This window comes from Panthera uncia (assembly GCF_023721935.1).
Source record: "Panthera uncia isolate 11264 chromosome D3 unlocalized genomic scaffold, Puncia_PCG_1.0 HiC_scaffold_8, whole genome shotgun sequence".
In the NCBI taxonomy this organism is placed as follows: Eukaryota; Metazoa; Chordata; class Mammalia; order Carnivora; family Felidae; genus Panthera; species Panthera uncia.
In genome coordinates this window covers 63,893,337-63,913,066 of record NW_026057586.1, presented here as the reverse complement: position 1 = coordinate 63,913,066, position 19,730 = coordinate 63,893,337, and the positions used below count along the sequence as shown (strand labels likewise).

The window sequence follows — 19,730 nt, the reverse complement described above, 5'->3', positions numbered from 1 at the left end:
TCCACGTTTCTGGGTACCGTCCTCTCACATCCCCAATGAGAGAGAGAGAGAGTGATAGGATATTTCCACGTTTCTGGGTACCGTCCTCTCACATCCCCAATGAGAGAGAGAGAGAGAGAGAGAGAGAGAGAGAGAGAGAGAGAGAGAGTCACATCCCCAATGAGAGAGAGAGAGAGAGAGAGAGAGACTCACTCCACTCATTCACTCACGCACCCACCCACCGAGACACAAGAGCCTTACGCAGCAAAGAGTGGGAGGAAGAGTGGGGCGGGGCCAGAAAGTTTAGTTGCTGCGCTGGGAACTACATTTCCCAGAAGGCTGTGCTTACAAAGCCGGTTCGCGTCGAGGTGCCAGGCAGCTCCGGGACCCCGACTGCATTCTCTCAATGGAGTCCGCGCCAGAGCGACGCAAAGGCTACCGGAAGTTGTAGTTCGCGTCCGGTCCGCGCAGGCGTACTTTCCCGCGGCGGTCGCTGAGCTGCTCCTTTGTGGCCGTGGGTCCGCTTTTGTGGGAGGCCGGCCCGCTTGCTCGCGCATCTGTCCGAGCGTCGGTCGGTCTGTCAGTCCGCGGAGGGGCCGCGTTCTACGCCCGCTGCCTCCGGACGGCTGAGCTTGAGGCCGGCCCTGGTCCCCCGACGCAGTGCCCCAGGTCGCGGGTGATGGGGCGTGAGCGCAGCCTCGGGTGTGTGGCGCTTGCTGAGCCAGCTTGACCCCGACCTTGAGGGGAACTCAGGAGTCTCCGCGTGCGTGACGGTGCAGCCGGGAGTGCGCGTGCAACCCCACGGGGCTCCCCTGCAGGCTGTCCCTGAGCCCCAGGAGCAGGACCCGCGCCTCTGGGCCTGGCCTGGGGCCCAGGAGGCTGCAGAGCTGCCCACGCCTCCGGGGAACACTGCCGAGGGGCGCCATGGAGACCCCTGCCCCGAAGCCCCAGGAGACAGGTACAGTTGACTCTTCTAGTCACTGGGTCTGTGGCCTTGCGCTTGAGACTGACACCCAGCCTAGTTTCCCAGAAGCACCTAGCAGAGTCAGGCCACCGTGCGCACCCGTTTACTTCCACGTCTCAAGCATGCTGAAGAGGAAGGGAATGGCAGTATTCTTCCTTCTTGATTGGAGTACCTGAGACACTGGCAGAATTAATCCCTGATGCCTATCGGATTGTGTTGGATATTGGGGCTCCCTCCCCACCCCACCTATATGGGCGGTTCCTGACTTCTCTCTAATCCTACCCCATGCCAGGGGTGGAGTGGGCTCTATTTAGTTCAGCCATGCGCCTGGTGGCTATGGGCAGAACAGCCCCTTTGACTCATTTCTCCTCCTCAGCTCTGCCCTCCCAGGAGCCTGCTCTTACCCTCAGAAAGAATCCAGAGGATAAATTGGGTCAGGGTCTCCTGGAAGCCAGGTCCGAGGTGAGTGGTTGTCTTTTTTTCCTTCTGAACATCTCGCTCTTTATAAAGGGGGTTGGCACTTTTCTCCTGCCCGGGATCTTCAAGTCATTCAAGGACCACCTCTCTCCCTCTCCCAATCTGGGGTGCCTGCTCTCCTGTCCTTAGGAAGCTCTGGGCAAGGGAACAGCTCTGGTAGAAGAGTCCAAGTGTGCCCTTGAAATGAGTGTCCCTTCCAGCTTGATTCAGCCCAGTGGGTGGGTCATTTGCCCAGCATTATAGCAGGAGCTCAGAGGAGTGGTTTTAGTGGAACCCAAGCACGTAGATGACAGCTCACACAATCACTTCAGTCACCTTCACATGCAGACCTGGGGGATGGCCCTCCTTGGGGAGAATTTTCTGGGATGGAATCAGGTAGGGGGGTGTGGAACAGTTGAAGGAAAGGCTGCATTGCAGCACCAGGGTAAGAGTGTTGGTAGGGGGGTGCATCCCTGTCTGCATTTCCACTGTACGGACCCCGAAATGGGGTTGTCAAGGAAAAACCTGGAGTTTTAGCAGATTTGGGAGCTCAGCGAGGAATTGGCCCTGGGGCCACTTCTGCAGCTAAGTAGGGCCCAAATCCCTCCTTTCACAGACTTTGGGTTTTGTTTCTCATTTTGTTCTACCACCTAAACTACCCCCATCCTTCACAGTATTTAAAAGGGTACAGTTGATAAAGAGAGTGTTCAGTAGTGAGAAGGGCTGGAGGATGGAGGGTCCTTTGACTTTTTTAGGGTTTTGTGATTCTGTTAACCTCCCACTTGAAAGGGGTCTGATTACGGAAAAATAGAAGTAACTATAAAAACCATGTTATGAGATGTGCCTAGCTTCTGTAATGTGTTAGAATGCTCTTTTGTTCTATAAAAAGCTCAAGATTGAAATGGCTGTCAAATGCTGTATGTGATCTTTGATGGGTCAGAGATCCAAAAAATTCAATCAAAGGAAGTTTGGGACAATTGAGGACATTTGAAAATGGATTTATCTTAGATCGTATAGTATCAACATTAAATTTCTTGGGTGTGATGATAACACTGTGATTGGGTAAGAGAATATCCTTAGAATATACAAGGTGAAGCATGTGGGGTAAGATACGATGTCTGCAACTTACCTTCGAATGGTTCAATAGGAAGTGTGCATGCACTTGTGAGTGACTCCCTCAAGGTAGTACCTTTCTTGTTCATAGGTGTTATTCCTAAAGAATCAGCTTGTTAGATCCTTGAGTAACTGGTCCTCCTCTCCTGAGTACTCTTCTCTCCCAGCAGTCCTACTCAGACTCACAGTCAAGTGTTTTGCTCTCCTGGGACATCCCCCCCCCCCCCGCCCCCACAGTCTTTTCTGACTTCCTTGCCAGTTTCAGTACCACACATTTGATTCCCACACCTTCCCCCTGGGATTTGTTTCCTATTCTATTCTACAGAATGAATGCACACCAGACATGGGCTTCTCCCAGTGGGTTGGGAATACCCTCAGATGGGCCTTCACAAGGCTCAGATCCTATCTTGCCCTTGCCTTTTGACACCCTCACACAGAAGCCGTGTAGCCTCTGATAGCCTCCTTTCTCCAACACCACGTTCTGTTGTCTCTGGAGCTTGTTTCTGCCTATGTTTCTCCTTTCTTCTGCTAATGCCATGACCATTATGCTTCATCCCTGCCTGCCTCAGTTATGGGCATGTTCTCAGCATGTGTCCTCACCCCCACTTTCTCATCTCCATGAAATCCAGTGGGTTTTCTGAATCACATTTATTGAGGTATAATTTATATAAAGTTCTCCAATTTTAAGTATAGGATTTGATGAGTTTTGTTAAATGTAACCAGCACCACAATCATAACATAGAACATTTCCATCACCCAGAAAGTTCCTTCATACCCGTTTACAGTCAGTCCTCTCCCCCAATCCTGTGGCAACCACAGTTTTGCATTTTTTAAGAATTGTGTATGGAAATACATAGTATGTAGTGTTTGGTTTCTTTTTAAAAAGATTTTTTTAATGTTTATTTATTTTTGAGAGAGAAACAGAGACAGAGACAGAGCATGAGTGAGGGAAGAGGGAGAGGGAGACAAAGAATCCGAAGCAGGCTCCAGGCTCTGAGTTGTCAGCACAGAGCCCAATACAGGGCTTGAACCCATGAACCGTGAGATCATGACAGCTGAAGTTGGACTCTTAACCAACTGAGCCACCCAAGCGCCCCTAGTTTTGTTTTTTAAAGATTTTATTTATTTATTTTTTTTAAGAGGGAGACCCGTGAGTAGGTAGAGGGGAACAGAGAGAAATCTTAAGCAGGCTCTACTCTCAGCACAGAGCCCAACGTGGGTTGCAGTCCCATGACCCTGGAATCATGACCTGAGCCAAAACCAAGAGTTGGACGCTCAACCAACTGTGCCACCCAGGTGTCCCTAAATATTTTATTTTTAAGTAATTTCTATACCCAACATGGGGCTCAAACCCATAACCCTGAGATCAAGAGTTGGGTCTGCCAACTGAGCCAGCCGGGTGCCCCACGCAGTCTTTAGTTTCTAATTTCATTTAGCATAATGCTTTGAGTTCATATCGTTATGTGAATCAATAGTTTGTTCCTTTTTATTGTTAAATAATATACCATTTGTGTTAGTTTACAAGGGCTGCCATAGCAAAGTGCTACAGATGGCTTAAACAACAAATTTATTGTCTCAGTTCTGGATGTTCAAGATCCAGATTTCAGCAGGATTGGTTTCTTCTGAAGCTGCTCTTCTTGGTTTGTAAAGGTACCTTCTCCCAGTGACTTCACATGGTCTTTCTCTGTACATGTCTGGGTCCAAAGTTCATTTTATTATCAGGACACCAGTCCTATTGGATGATGGCTCACTATAATGACCTCATTTTGCCTTAATTATCTCTTTAAGGACCCTCTCTCCAAGCATGGTCATTTTTCTGAGGTACTAGGGGCTGGGACTTCAACATGTGAATTTGGAGGGGTCACAACTCAGCCCAAAAGACTGACTGTATGGATATTTACAATTTGTTCATCCATCTACTAGCTGAGGGATATTAGGTTGTTTCCAAGTTTTGGCTATTACAAGTAAACCTGCTATCAATATTTGAGTACAAATACAGATATTTGTACTCTGTTTTAAATTCTCTAGAATAAATTGTTTTAAATTCTCTAGAATAAATACCTAAGTGGAATTGCTGAGTCAAATAGTAAATATATGTTTAATTATCAATTTTATCGATCATTTCCAAGAGCCATCTTTTGATTTGATTTTCTCTATTGAATTTCTGTTTCCTATTTCATTGATTTTAGATCCATATTATTTCCTTCCTTTACTTATTTTGGTTTCTTTTTTTAAAATTAAAAAAAAATATTTATTTATTTTTGAGAGAGAGAGAGAAACAGAGACAGAGAGTGAATGGGGGAGGGGCAGAGAGAGAGGGAGACACAGAATCTGAAGCAGGCTCCAGGCTCTGAGCTGTCCATACAGAGCCGGATGTGGGGCTCGAACTCATGAACCATGAGATCATGACCTGAGCCAAAGTCAGTTGCTTAACCGACTGAGCCACCCAGGTGCCCCTACTTATTTTGGTTTCTTAAAGTTGAAACTCAGATATTGATTTGGCACCTTCCTTCTTTTCTCATATACCATCCAATGCTATAAATTTCCCTCTTAGCACTACCTTAGCTACATCCCACAAACTTTATGTTGTATTTTCATTTGTATTCAGTTCAAAATAGTTCCAGTTTCCATTGTGATTTCTTCTTCCAACCATGTGGTATTTAGGAATGTGTTGTTTAATTTCCCAATATTTAGAGGATTTTCCAGATATCTTTCTATTATTGATTTCTAGTTTAATTCTGTTGTAGTTAGAGAAGGAACTTTTGTATGATTTGAATTTTTTCAAATTTACTAAGATTTATTTTATTGCTCAGAATGTGGTTTACCATGGGTAAATGTTCTATATGCACTTGAAAAGAATGTGTCTTCTGCTTTTGTCAACTAGAGTGTTATGTGAATGTTAATTAAGTTGAATGATGTGTTAATTGTTTTATATCCTTACATATTTTTTGCTTATGTGTTCTATCAATTATTGAGAGAGATTATTGTTGAAATTACCAAGTATAATTGTGGATTTGTCTTTTCAGTTCTATCAGGTTTTTGCTTTATGTATTTTGAAGCTCTTTTGGTAGGTACATCTATAATGTTGTGAGCTTTTAATGAATTGCTGTTGTGATGATTACAACATTACATAATCACATAGTGATTATTATGTAACATCTCTCTTTATCTCTGATGATGTCCTTTGCTCTGAAATCTGCTTTGTCTAATGTTAATGTAGCCACTTCAGCTTTCTTTTGATTAGTATTTGCAGGATATATCTTTTCCCATTCTTCTACTTTTAAACTACCTTTGTCTTTGTTTTTCTTTTTTTCTTATTTGATGTTTATTTTTATTTATTGTGTATGTGTGGTGTATTTGTCTTTGTTTTTTTAATGTTTATTTATTTATTTTGAGAGAGAAGGATCACGCACAAGCCAGGAAGGGGCAGAGAGAGGGGGAGAGAGAATCCCAAGCAGGCTCCACACTGTCAGCATAAAGCCCAACACGGGGTATGATCTCACCAACCAAACCGTGAAATCATGACCTGACTTGAAATCAAGAGTCGGACATTTAGCCGACTAAGCCACCCACGTGCCCTTGTCTTTGTTTTTAAAGTGGGTTTCTGTGGCTGACATATAGTTGGGTCTTAATTTTTTAATTCGATTTGACAATCTTTAATTTTTAATTGGAGTATTAAGACCATTCACATTTATTTATTTGTTTACTTTAAGTTTATTTATTTATTTTGAGAGAGAAGGAGTGTGTATATGCAAGCAGGGGAAGGGCAGAGAGAGAAGGAGAGAGAGAATTCCAAGGAGGCACCACACCTGCAGTGCAGAGTGGTGGCTCAGTTTCACGAACCATGAGATCATGACCTGAGCTGAAATCAAGAGTTAGACACAACCAAATGAGCCACCCAAGCACCTTAAGACCATTCACATTTCTTTTTTTTTTTAATTTTTTTAATGTTTATTTATTTTTGAGACAGAGACAGAGCATGAACGGGGGAGGGTCAGAGAGAGGGAGACATAGAATCCGAAGCAGGCTCCAGGCTCTGAGTTGTCAGCCCAGAGCCCAACGTGGGACTCAAACTCACAGACTGTGAGATCATGACCTGAGCCGAAGTCGGATGCTCAACCGACCGAGCCACCCAGGTGCCCCAAAGACCATTCATATTTAATATAATTATGGCTATGACTGGATTTACATCTGCCATTTTGTTATTTGTTTTCTATAGGTCTTGTGTCTTTTTTGTTTGTTTCTCCTTTATGCATTCTTATGAGGTAAACAAATACTATTTTAGTATACTCTTAATTTCTCTGATTTTGTTAACTTATTTTTTCCTTTTAGTTGCTTTACTAGATGCTAGAGTGAATTTGACTTTGTTGAGTGTTGGCTTTTTTTTGGAATGCTTAAATATTTCTGGAATTTGTTCTGGGCGGGCATTGCTTAGTATTAGTTGGATCTTTCAAGGCTTGCTCTCTAGGTTTTGTTAAGGTGGAGCCAGAGAAGGCTTTAGTCTTGTGCTAATTTTGTCAGACCACTGAAACTCTTCTCTTCTATGGACTTTTCTCGGTGCCCATTCAGCAGGAGGGCATTCCACTCTGGCTGGTGAGACCATAAACTACCCCCAACCTTGTGTGAGTTTTAATAATTGTTCTACCTACTTCTTTCTGGTGTTTCTTTTCCTGGTTTGGGGTTGTTTCCTCCCAGGCACATACCTATTGGTCCTCAGTCAGTCTCAAGTGGATCCAGAGTTCTGGGTCCTCTGCTCTGGCATGTAGCCCTAGAAATTTTAATCACCTGGACACCCTAAACTCTGTTCTCCTTCAGGTTGGTGAGACCACAGGTTCTGTCTGGGTCACCACTCCCCACACTCTAGTCTGGAAACTGCTTCCAGGTGGGAAGATCGGGTGGCTGTGGGGCTCATTTTGTTTCCCTTCTGTCAGAGGTCTGTTCTGAGCTGCAACTCGTCTAGTGTCTTGAATTCAATCATTGTTTCATACATTTTGCCCAGTTTAGCAGTTGTCTGAGGGAACAGGGCAAACCTGGTCCTTGTTACTTTTTTGTGTCTGGAAGCAGAACATGAAACGCAGTTTTTACCAGGCTGCTTCTTCTTCACTCTGCCAGCCCACACGCAGAATCTGTTCTTGTCCCTCTCTCCTGCCTTCCCTCTGTCCATCCTGCTGCAGAACACAGGCATCAGCACCTCAGAGCATGTGTCTTCATCCTCTGGCCACAGCGACACCTCCCACTGCTCCTCATCCATGACGCCAGAGCTCCGTGAGCGTGAAGTATCAGGACACACCCCCCTGCTGGAGCCTAACTCACCCCATTTCTGGGCGCCAGTGTGCTCTGCTGTGGCCTGCCCCTTCTCTAATGCTTGAGACAGGAGACATCCCTGACACGATTCTGGACGCGGCACGTGCTGCTGTTTGTTCTCTTCTCATAGAGCCAGGGCAGGGTCTCCAGCCTCTTGGTGTGCCCAGCCAGAGAGGCCGGAGATGGCCAAGCGGGGACTGACAGACGCTGCGCCCTTTCCTTGGTACCTGAGACTGGGATACTTTCACTCTGCTTTATTTTCTCTTCAGCCACAGGAGGCCCCACTGCTCCCAGTCTTTTCCCTAGCTACAGGAAAACAGGCTCAAGGAAACTGGGTGGCCGGACCAAAATCATACTGCTAATCCCTGCCCTGCTTTGCTTTTCCTTCTTCTTTGAAAAGTAATTTTTTTTTTTAATTTACAAAACCAATATTTGCTGTGTAACAAAGTTAATAATCTTCTCCTTTCCCTGTACCTACAATCACATTTCCTTAAGACAACCAGTGTTCTCAGTTTTGATACTTATTCTTCCACATGTCTTTCCTTGTTCACATGAGCAGCTTCCAGCATACGTAGACATAGGGCTTAACCATATTGTTTTAAAAATGGGATCAGACTGTACACATTCCAGTGCTTCCCTTTGTTTTTATGGACGTATAATTCACATACCATAAAATCCGTCCTTTTCAAGCGTACAATTCAGTGGTTTTGAGTGTATTCACAAGGCAGTGCAACTGTCAACCGTAGTCAGTTTTAGAACATTTCTATCACCCCCAAAAGAAGCCCTATATCCATTAGCTATCACTCTAGCCCTCAGCAACCACTAATTTGCTTTTCGTCTCTCGGTATTTGCTTATTCTGGGCATTTCATATAAGTGGGATCATACTATATGTGGCCTTTTTTGGCTTCCTTCACTTAGCATAATGTACAACGCATACCTTTGGATAGCTGCATTATTTTCCGTGGTCTGCCTGTAGGCGCCTACCCTAATTTAGTCAACCATCCTGATGCCTTGGTTGGTTGGTTGGTTTCTGGTAAGTACAATGCTGGCAATACTCAGCCTTGCATTTGCTTCCTTATGTGCAGAAACTTCGTTTCTACAGTGTGAATACCCAGAAGGGTAGAACAATTCCCACTCCCACCAAAAATGCTTCCTCATTGCCAGGATGCCAGGTTTTAATTAGTGCTCCCCTGATAGGTAAAAAGTGTTACATTATTTTGTTTCAATCTACGTTTTCCTGACCCAAAAAAAAAAAAAAAAATCATTACTCTTTTTATATGTCCATTGGAAATGTGCAGTTCTTCCTCCTTGAATGGCTTTTTCTTATTTTTAAAATTTTGAAACCTTTAAGCAGAGTAATAACAACCCTCTGTGTACCTACTTGGCAAAATTAATGACTAAATTGTGTCATATTTGTTCCAAATCCTTTAAAAAAGTAAAATATTGCAGGTAAAGGCAAGAGATTTTTTTGCATCCTCCCTGGCCCCCCATCTTCTTCTTCCCCTGCCCTCCTCAGTCTGTGACAGTATCAGAGGATGGTGACGAACGGCAAACACCAAAGGGTACCTGCCATCTGCCAGGCACTCGAGTGTGTGCTTCACACACAGTAGTAATTCATTCAGTCCTCTCTGTGATTAATGACATAGGTACTGTTAACAGACAAGGAAACTGAGGCACCCCCAATTCATAGAGCCAGGAAGGGCAAGAGTGGGTAGCCCACCCAGGCCATTGGGCTTAGAGCCTGTGCTCTCATCCGCCAGACAGTAGAGCAAGATGCACATCTGAGTATCTGTAAACTCCACGCGGTGCTGTGTGTGGTTCTAGACGGTACCGTGTCAGGCATCACACTGGGCATGGTTTCCCTCAGCCTGCTTTTGTGCCCACCACACTGTGCTCTGAAGAGCTCCCCACAGGACGAGTTACTCCGCCGTGTTCATTTTCAGTGCTGCACAGTTTTCTGTGGTATATTCATCCCTACCGGTTAATGGGCGTTCAGCATGTTTCCAGTGTTTTCTCAGTTACTCGGGCTGGATAGGAATCTCAGAGTGAACTTCTGAGGCACAGGGAACACACACTCTCGGCTTCACTAGAGAAAGTGGAGCAGGTTTTGCTCTCCAAAATGGATGTCCCCCTGATATCTATCCAATGGTGTAAGACCATCTGTTTCCCCACGGACCTGCCCCCACTACTTCCTTTCAGACTTTAAACATTGTGCCTCTCTGCTGTGTGTGAAATGGTATTTTATTAATCATTTCTGTGTATCTAGTGTAGCTGAGCGTCTCCTCATGTGCTTATTAGTCATTTGTCAGTGTTCTGTGAATTGTCTGCTTAAACCCTATGCCCATTTTCTTTTTTCTTTCTTCTTAGTGATTTGCCAGTGTTGCATGCAGAAAATGTAAACCTTCATGGAAGAAACGTAAATCGCCCCCTCCTGGTTTCTGGGTTTCCTGTCATGCTAGCCAGGGATTTAGGGAACTATCTCCCAGCAGCGCCCACATTTAGATCCTTGTCCCACCGAGACTTGCATTTTGTGTGCGTTATAAAGAGTGGCTTTATCTTTCCTACTGTGTTATGTTGGTGTTTGTCTGAAGTCGGGCTGCCGTAACAAAATACCACTGACTTGGCGGCTTAAACAACAGAAATGTATTTTCACACAGTTCTGGAGGCGGCAAGTCTGAGATCAGGGTGCCAGCAGGGTCCGGTTTGCTGAGGCTCTCTTCCTGGCTCTTGCTTCTCGGGATGCGCAGCAGGGAGAGAGATCTCTTGTCCTCTTCAAATGCAGCCACCAAGCTTGTCAGATCAGGGCCCACCCTTATTGCCCCTTGTAACCTCGGATACCTACTAAAGAGACCCTGGCTCCAAATACAGTCATGTTGGAAGTGAGGGTGTCCACATATGATTTCAGGTGGACACAGTTCTGTCCACAGCAATGGTGAAAACTGTCTAAAAGTATAAACCACTTTTTAAAAAAATTTTTTTTTAACATTTATTCATTTTTTGAGAGACAGAGCATGAATGGAGGAGGGGCAGAGAAAGGGAGACACAGAATCCAAAGTAGGCTCCATGCTCTGTACTGACAGCACAGGGCCCAAAGCGGGGCTCAAACTCATAGACCGTGAGATTATGACCTGAGCCGAAGTCAGAGGCTTAACCGACTGAGCCACCCAGGCACCCCAAGCATAAGCCACTTTTAGAGCTGTTGGTCAAAGCTCTGGTGGTCCCTAAGGATGCCCCCACTCTTCCTGACCTCCTGGTAGGCAGAAGGCCTCATCTCAGGGCCTGACATTGTGTACCACGGTGCCTGACCATGGGTGCTGATGCAGGTCCAGGGTTTCCAGAGAAACCTGATGACCCCTGGGAGCTTGGTTGCATGCCAGTCACTCCCAGCAAACACTTACAAGATGGGAGTCAGGCCTCCCCTGCTTGGTTTGTTCTTCATTGTTATGTCTAATGTAATGCCCTGTCTATGATTTAAGCCAAGATCCCACAGTACCCGTGTCTTTGAAGAAAGACACACCTTTGCCACCTTAGGTCAACGCCCTGATGGGTCTGGAGAGCTTATATACTGCTATCAAGGGGGATGCAGAGTGGGATTGGAGCGTGAAGAGCTAGAGGAACATTGGGGGTGGCAGCCTGGAGGCTCCAGAGCTGGTGAGGAGCCCCAGGCAGCAGAGGAGCCTGGGGTTCTAGAACAGGAGTGCCTGCACATGTCAGTGACCACTGTTGGGGAGAGTGGGAACAGGTCAGGACATGAGCTGAGGGAGGACAGGGGAACAGGGGTCTGGTGGGAAGGTGTGGGAGGCAGGCAGGCAGAACACAAAGTGGCTCCCTTGGTCCTTTGGGCCTGTGCTTATAAGTAGAGTTTACTTCCTTAGGGTGTAATAATGGCTTCCTGCCCAAAGTAGGGTCCTTTTGCAATGGTGAGATTTGAATAGGGCTTCTGGGTTCTTTGTACTAGTCTTTCAAGTTCTTAAGCTTGACATTCTTAAGCCTGGGAAGCATAGCATCTTACCCAGAACTTACAGCAGCCTCCAGCCCACTGAGGCACCTGCACCAGGGCTGGCCAGTTAGCTTGGCCCTCCCAGTCCAGAAGGCCAGGGTCTGCATGGCCATTCCTGGTTCAGACATGGTGTGTATGTTGGGCTGTAGATAGATGGCATCTACGTCACAACCTTCCATACTCAAGAGAAGGTCACCCAAGGTTAACCCTTCATTCCTAAGGTCCTGAGTCGACATGTGGCTCCCTTGGAACCATGAACGAAGTCTGAATCACTCCTGTCCTGAGTGAATGAGAATGTGTGTGTCATTCCAGGAATCGGTGACTTTCAAGGATGTGGCTGTGGACTTCACACAGGAGGAGTGGGGCCAGCTAGACTCCCCTCAGAGGGCCTTGTACCGTGACGTGATGCTGGAGAACTACCAGAACCTTCTTGCCCTGGGTAAGATAGCTCCTCAAGCTCAGCCTGCAGTCTGGGCATTCTGCCATGCCAATAGGTATTCCCAAGCCTCCCTTCGGTGCCAGGCTCAGATGCAGGAGATGTGGTCTCTGCACTCATGCTGGGCCTGGGCAGTGCATGGTAACTGCCAACATCCTTGCCTGGAGGTGGGGCTGGTCCCAGGGTAGGGGCCAGAAGAGAGGGAGGAGATGGACGGGGGCCTGGGAGCCCAGCCTGCCCTGGAGCTTTCCAAGGGAGATAGAGAGGGGAACATTAGTACCCACGGGGTCCTCAGAGTACATGCTTCATTTGAGGTTCTGCATGTGAGACCCCCGTCCCCGGGGATGGCGCACACCTCTTAGTGCTGGGCTGTCCTGCTGTGGGGAGCCACAGCACTCAGAACCACACACACCACTTCCTCCCTACAAACAGGACCCCCAGTCTGCAAGCCAGATGTGATCTCCCACTTGGAACGAGGCGAGGAGCCGTGGTGGATGCCCAGAGAAGCCCCTGGAGGGGCTTGTCCAGGTGAGCAGGGAACACAATGGAAGGATGTACAGACCCTTGCCTCAGTGCTCACACCCCCATCCCCGTGTGGTCCTGCTTCCTTCCTTCAACACATACGTTGAACACCAACTGTGTGTGGGCAACTGTGCTGGAAATTCAGCGGTAAGCAAAACAGGCAAAACCTCTGCCTTCTACTAGCGAGAGACAGAAATAATGTCCACATCTCTGGAAACATTCAACAAGTGGCAAATGGACAGGGGGCAGGGAGTGTGTGGAACCGGGGCTTCACTCACCGAGAAGAAGGCAGAGTCAGCCTTGGGTTGGGAAGGGAGGGGGATCAAGGTTTGCAGAGGTGGCTCCAATGGAGATCATCCCCCTGGCATGTGAGGCTGACAGGAGACTGATTTAGCTTTTAAAGAGATGTACGTACATCAGAGATGTACATACATACAGCAGTTGATGTTTCGATAAGTGAATCATGTCCAACCGCCAGACCCCGTGAGCCCTGCCCCTTTCCTGGGTCCCTGGCTCTATTTGGAATTTCCCATCTCCATCTTCCTCTGCCCCGTCTCTTGTGGGCTTGCGCCCATCTCACCCGAGATGCATGCCCCGAGCCTTGGCGTGCTCTGGCTGTTGGCCTCTCCTCTCTTCTCTGTGCTCACCCGAACCCCCGGCAGACCACAGCCTGAGTTCTAGTGCCAGTTCTCCGCGTGCTTATGGAAGATTGCATTTTCTGTTTCTTACAGAAGGGGAGCCTGGGCATGAGGTGAAGGATGAGTCGTGTCAACGACGGGGTGTTCACAAGGAAGAGCCTTACCAGGAGCCCATCACTGAGCCACTGGTAAAGTCTAGCATCCACAGCCCCGGTCTGGGCAATGGGTGGGCCCAAGAGCGTCCGGCAGCCTCTCTGGTGAGGGGTGAGGCCACACTGCAGAGGCCACCGCCCACCAGCTGCCGGGACATTTCCCTGGAGAGGCACCAGCAGGGCCATGAGGTGTCTGAGAAGGATTTCCCCTCTGGGCGTACCCTCTTCACCCCCCAGAACATTCCTGAAGAAGCAGACCCTCCTGATGGGTCCACCGAGGGCTTCTGGTCTGGTGAGGCGGCCACGAAGCACCGGAGAGCAGGCGCAGGGAGAGGCCCGTGCAAATCTGGTGATCACAGTGAACACCTGGCCCCAAGCAGGAGGCGGGCGGTGGCCTCTGGGGATGGCCTCTTCATGTGCAGCGAATGTGGAAAAGCCTTCCGCCAGAGCTCGTCCTTGACCCTGCACCGGCGGTGGCACGCCCGAGAGAAAGCCTACAAATGCCATGAGTGCGGCAAGGCCTTCACCTGGAGCACCAACCTCATCGAGCATCAGCGCATCCACACCGGCGAGAAGCCCTTCTTCTGCGGCGAGTGCGGCAAGGCCTTCAGCTGCCACTCGTCGCTGAATGTGCATCACAGGATCCACACAGGCGAGCGGCCCTACAAGTGCAGCGCCTGCGAGAAGGCCTTCAGCTGCAGCTCGCTGCTCAACATGCACTTGCGCGTGCACACAGGCGAGAAGCCCTACCAGTGTGGCGCGTGCGGGAAGGCTTTCAACCAGAGGACGCACCTGACGCGCCACCAGCGCATCCACACGGGCGAGAAGCCCTACAAGTGCGGCGCGTGTGGGAAGGCCTTCACCTGCCACTCGTCCCTGACTGTGCACGAGAAGATCCACAACGGGGACAAGCCGTTCAAATGCAGTGACTGCGACAAGGCCTTCAACAGCCGCTCACGCCTCACGCTGCACCAGCGCATCCACACGGGGGAGAAGCCCTTCAAGTGTGGCGCGTGTGGCAAGGCATTCAGCTGCCACTCGTACCTGGTGGTGCACCAGCGCATCCACAGCGGGGAGAAGCCCTTCAAGTGCAATGAGTGCGGCAAGGCCTTCAGCTCCCACTCCTACCTCATCGTGCACCAGCGCATCCACACCGGGGAGAAGCCCTTCGACTGCAGCCGCTGCTGGAAGGCCTTCAGCTGCCACTCGTCCCTCATCGTGCACCAGCGCATCCACACCGGGGAGAAGCCCTACAAGTGCGGCGAGTGCGGCAAGGCCTTCAGCCAGAATCACTGTCTCATCAAACATCAGAAGGTCCACGCCGGGGAGAAGTCGTTCAGATGTAACGAGTGTGGGGAAATGTTCGGCTGGAGCGCCCACCTTGCCGAACACCAGAGACGACACAGCGAGGAGAAGCCCTTTGCCATTCAGTTCAACAAGCACTTACTGAGCACCTACTACGTGCCGGGCAGCCTGCTGGGCACGGGGGGCACGGGCGTGAGCGGCGTGGACCCACTCAACGCCCTGGACGTGGCAGAGCTCTTGTGCGTGGTGCAGCCCTCGGCCAGCAGGACTTTCCCGCTGGGCAGCAAACCTGGAAATTAGCATGGCGTGCTGGTTGTCATCAGCCTCGCTGCTTCCCCAGAAAGCACTGCGGCTCAGATCCACGTGCCTCAGATACAAGACTGGCCCTGCCGCCTGTGCCCATCTCCCCACGTGCTGGGACACCTCTCTGAGCGGTCGGCACCACCCTGGGAAGGGCTGCCCTATAGGAGGGAAGACGTGAGGGCCATTTGAGGATGTCCCGTCGTCCTGCTTTCCTTGGGCTTACAAGTCACCGACCTGGGGAGTAGGTCTTACCTGAGGACAAAAACAAGGTATATTGATCATTGTGTCCTTGGGACCGGCTCCTGGCATGATTTCGATCAGGAATTTATTTCCTTTGTATGCTGTTATGTTTAGAATAATAATAATGGTAATAATAGAAACAAACAGAGTAAGTATGAACGCTGTTCTTTCCAAGTGAACATTATTCTGTTCTGGGAGAGGAGAATAATCTTCACTGGTGGGGGTTTGGGAAAAGGCAGATTTCCCGGCCTGGCTTCATTGAAGCAGCTCTACTGCTGGTGACAGCACCTCCATCTCAGAAGCGTATGGCCCAGCATCAGCGTAGCCAGGTCCTGACACACCAGCTTCGTCCTGGTGGGAAATGGTGAGCACACAGGCTGGTGCCCGGCGTTCATCCAGGGTGTGGTGTTGGGGATAGATGTGTCTAGAAGCACGCCTTCACCTGGGCTGGCCAGTCCGCCCGCAGGGCCTCCCTCTGCTCACCGGTTCAGCCCTGTGGGAGGAGCCCCTCTGAGGGGACCTGTCCCCCTGCTCTCTTCAGAGGTGGACGGCATTCATCTGGAATTAATGTTTATTCCACGCAGTCCTAAGCAAATCCAAGCTGCTTTCTCAGTGATAATACTTTATGTTTATAGAGAGAGCTATAGTTTATGAAATGCTTTTTAGTATACTTTTTAAATTATGGCAGCAAAATGACCACATTTCGGGAAATGTGGAATTAAGGAAAAGACTCCCATAATTGCTAATAAAACTGCATTTCGCACTTTGATACATTACCTTCTGCTTGTTTCAGAGTGGATTTTTACGTTACTGCAAACATAGTGTATATATCACTTTAATCTTTTTTTCCCACCTACTGCATAGCAGAATTTTTTCCCAAGTAACTGCACTGTCCTTGGAGTTACATGTGTTTTAAATAAGGAGGCATAATGTTCTATTAAATATTCTTTTATTGGATGTTGAAGTTATTTCCATGTTTTCACTATTATAAATCATTTCACAGTTATAAACTATTCTTCATAGAGCATCTTTTTGGGTTTTGTTTGGTTTTGTTTTTTAAGATTTTATTTTTGGGGTGCCTAGGTGGCTCAGTTAAGTGTCTGACTCCTGATTTTGGCTCAGATCATGATCTCACAGTCGTGGCACTGAGCTCTGCATCAGGCTCTGCACTGACAGCACAGAGCCTGCTTGAGATTCTGTCTCTCCTTCTCTCTCTGCCCCTCCAACGTGCACACCCACACTCTCCCTCTCTCCCTCTCTCCCTCTCTCTCTCAAAATAAACTTAAGGAGCACCTGGGTGGCTCAGTCAGTTAAGCATCTGACTTCGGCTCAGGTCATGATCTCACAGTTTGTGGGTTCAAGCCCTGCATTGGGCTGTATGCTGACAGCTCAGAGCCTGGAGCCTGCTCAGATTCTGTGTCTCCCTCTCTCTCTCTGTCCCCTCCCCACTCATGCTCTACCTCTCTCTCTCTCAAAAATGAATAAACATTTATAAATAAATAAATAGATAGATAGATAAATAAATAAACTTAAGGGAAAAAAAAGATTTTATTTTTAAGTGATCTCTACAGCTAATGTGGGGCTTGAACTCACAACCCTGAGATCAGGAGTCACATGCTCCACTGACTGAGCCAGCCAGGCTCCCCTTAGAGCATTTTTTTGCATTATAGTTCTTTTAGCATTTTCTTAGATTTCTAAAAGTGAAATTTTTGAGGTAAAGGAACAGCCTCAAGAATCACCATTTTTGTATGTTTTTGGTGGTGTGTAAAGTAAGACCATTTCATTATGAAGAAATCCATCAGCAGTAGCGGTCAAGTAGGAATGTCCCCTGCCCAGCCATCTCCAGGGACGGGACTCCCTTTTCAAAGCTGGGTGTCCACACGGTCTTCGTTCAGGCACAGTGACAACACAGCGATGCTCCTGGGCGCCTGCTGCTTCACCACATCCCTCCAGAGTGTGGTCAAGCCAGCCTCCCATTATGCAGTCCCCAGGGCCACATTGTGGCAGTTATGGACCCTTCTGTGACAAATAGGAAGAGTTCTATTTTACAGCCACATTTGTAAAAGACAAATACAATCTGTGCTTGGTTCATCATTATACCCATTTTTTCTCCTTATTTCAAAAGAACTTCAAACGAAAAAATCTCTTTGGGGCCCCGCACACTGTGCCTGCTGGCGGCCCTGCAGTGCGCCTGTGGACTCAGCCAAGTGGTACCTTATTATCCCTTTACTTGGCGCCTCTGTAACTAAAGAGGCCGAATATTGAACACATTTGGAATCTTGGTCTTTTGTCTTGAAAATGATTTGAATATGCCCTTTCTACCTCTTTTCATTGGAGACTTGATGTTTTTCTTTTATTTGCGTATAAACTTTTTTTCCTGATTATATGAGCAATACGTATATACTGAAGACATTTGGGGGAAAAAGTCAAAAAATTGTAAGAATAAAAATACACTCAGTATCAGTTCATCAGCCATTGCTGGAGGTACATTTACTTCTGTTGTTTTTTTTTTTTCTGGGCACATATAATATGCTTTTTCTTTTAGAACAAAACTGGATTCATATTTTGCATGTTATTTCTATCCTTTTCCATTTAATGTTTTATGATGAACATTTTCCACATTACAAAATTGTTTTTCAGAAACATTATTGATGGCTGTGTCTTTCTCTGTCTTATCATTGTGTCATGATCGATCTGTTCCTTTATTGTTGAACATCGACATTACCTGTACCTATAAATAATTCTGGAAATAAACCTGTTTTGCCCTTTGGTTATTTCCCCAGAATAAATTGTGAGAAGTGGAGTTCACAGGCACAAGTTACAAACATTGCACAACTGTTTCTAGGTCAAACCCAGCACAACATTCTTAATTCTCCCACATGGGCACCAGGAGCATCCCTTTCCCTGCGTGCACCCTTCCTTGCACACACTTGGCATCAGCTTCACTTTTTATATTTACCATTTTGATACATCGCGAATGTTACTGGCTCATGTTTTTTTACCTTTTTTTTCATATCAATTGTCTATTCCATTCTTTGTTTTTTATACACACAGACATGCAGAAAGCACCTTGGCACATACATTTTTATCTTTGTTAACAGAATCTTTAATGTACAGAGATATTCAAATTCTGTGTAACTGGATCTTTTTGGTTTTGCTGTTTAAATTTTTCCTTAGTCCTTAGGAAGCTCCTTCTTTAAATCCTTTTTTGGTTCCATATTTTGCATTAAACTCTTAAGTCCAAAAAACAAAAAAACAAGAACTCTGAAGTCCATCTATTTGGGATGTAAATTCCAAGGTCCCTGAATCATTCTAGAATGGCATTCTTCACTGTTCCTTAGACTTTTCTGTTTGTAGCTTCATAATTCACTTGAATGCGTAGTAGGACCAGGACTATTTTCAATAGGTGTTTTTTTAAGTTTTTTTTTTTTTTAATCTATTCTTTGAGATAACCCAGGATTCTTCTTCTCAGAGCTCAACCTCTTCTTGCCCCTTCACATCTCATTGGGATTTTGATTATAATTGACTAGTTTGTGAAAAATTACTATAGATTATATATATATAATCTTCATATCAAAGCAGCAGTCATTCAAATCTGCCTCTAAGCATCAGAAAAGTTGTATAGTTTTCTTCATAGGTATTCTTACATATATGTTCAATACGTATGTTTATTCTTAAATTCATTCTAATTTTGTGGGGTTTCTAGATCAATCCTTTCTGTCATATATAGGACAACTATTGATTTTATATATATATATATATATATATATATATATATATATCTTTTTGTATATTTATTTTATATCTAGCAACTTTACTGAATTATTCTAGTTCTCTAACAACTTATCATTGTATTGGGCTTTCTAGGTAAATTGTCATTTAACTTGGAAATAAAAAACTTGCCTCTACTTTTCGTATAGATAGCCTTTTATTTCATTTCTTTTTAAAACCCATGTTGGCTAGCACTTCTAGAGCAGCAGTCAGTGTTGGTGGCAGTGGTCATCTGTGACAGACTCTGTTTGGGTTGGGAGACCAATGTGTCTCACCTCAAAACGCTTTGGCCTCTAAAGACTGTGTTATAGCTGCAGTGACCACATGGCCCAATTCTGAACAACAAGGCTCAAATGGAAATCTAGAAATTTGGGGAAAGTCTTTGCTTTCCTGATAGGAGAACTATTCCTTCCTCCTCCCCTTCTTCCTGTCTGGAAATTAGATGCAATGATTGGAGGTGTAGTAGCCATCTTGGGACCATGAGACAATTGAGGACAAAAGTCACACGTAATGGAATGGAAAAATAGAAGGATCCTAGGCCTTGAA

General features: G+C 46.7%; 1 protein-coding gene across 2 annotated transcripts; it reads left to right on the top strand.

Annotated features, from left to right (window-relative positions):
* The first annotated feature begins 317 nt into the window (after window positions 1–317).
* On the top strand, window positions 318–19,309 carry ZNF74 (zinc finger protein 74). Of its 2 annotated transcripts, XM_049619733.1 has the most exons (5): window positions 318–937; window positions 1,320–1,405; window positions 12,130–12,256; window positions 12,686–12,781; window positions 13,507–19,309. In XM_049619733.1, the coding sequence occupies exons 1-5, from the start codon at window positions 904–906 to the stop codon at window positions 15,168–15,170; spliced, it is 2,007 nt and encodes a 668-aa protein (XP_049475690.1). In that variant the 5' UTR covers window positions 318–903; the 3' UTR covers window positions 15,171–19,309. The 2 variants fall into 2 exon arrangements, with proteins under 2 accessions (XP_049475690.1, XP_049475689.1); XM_049619732.1 differs by lacking the exon at window positions 318–937 and having other exon boundaries at window positions 971–1,405.
* The last annotated feature ends 421 nt before the right edge of the window (window positions 19,310–19,730 follow it).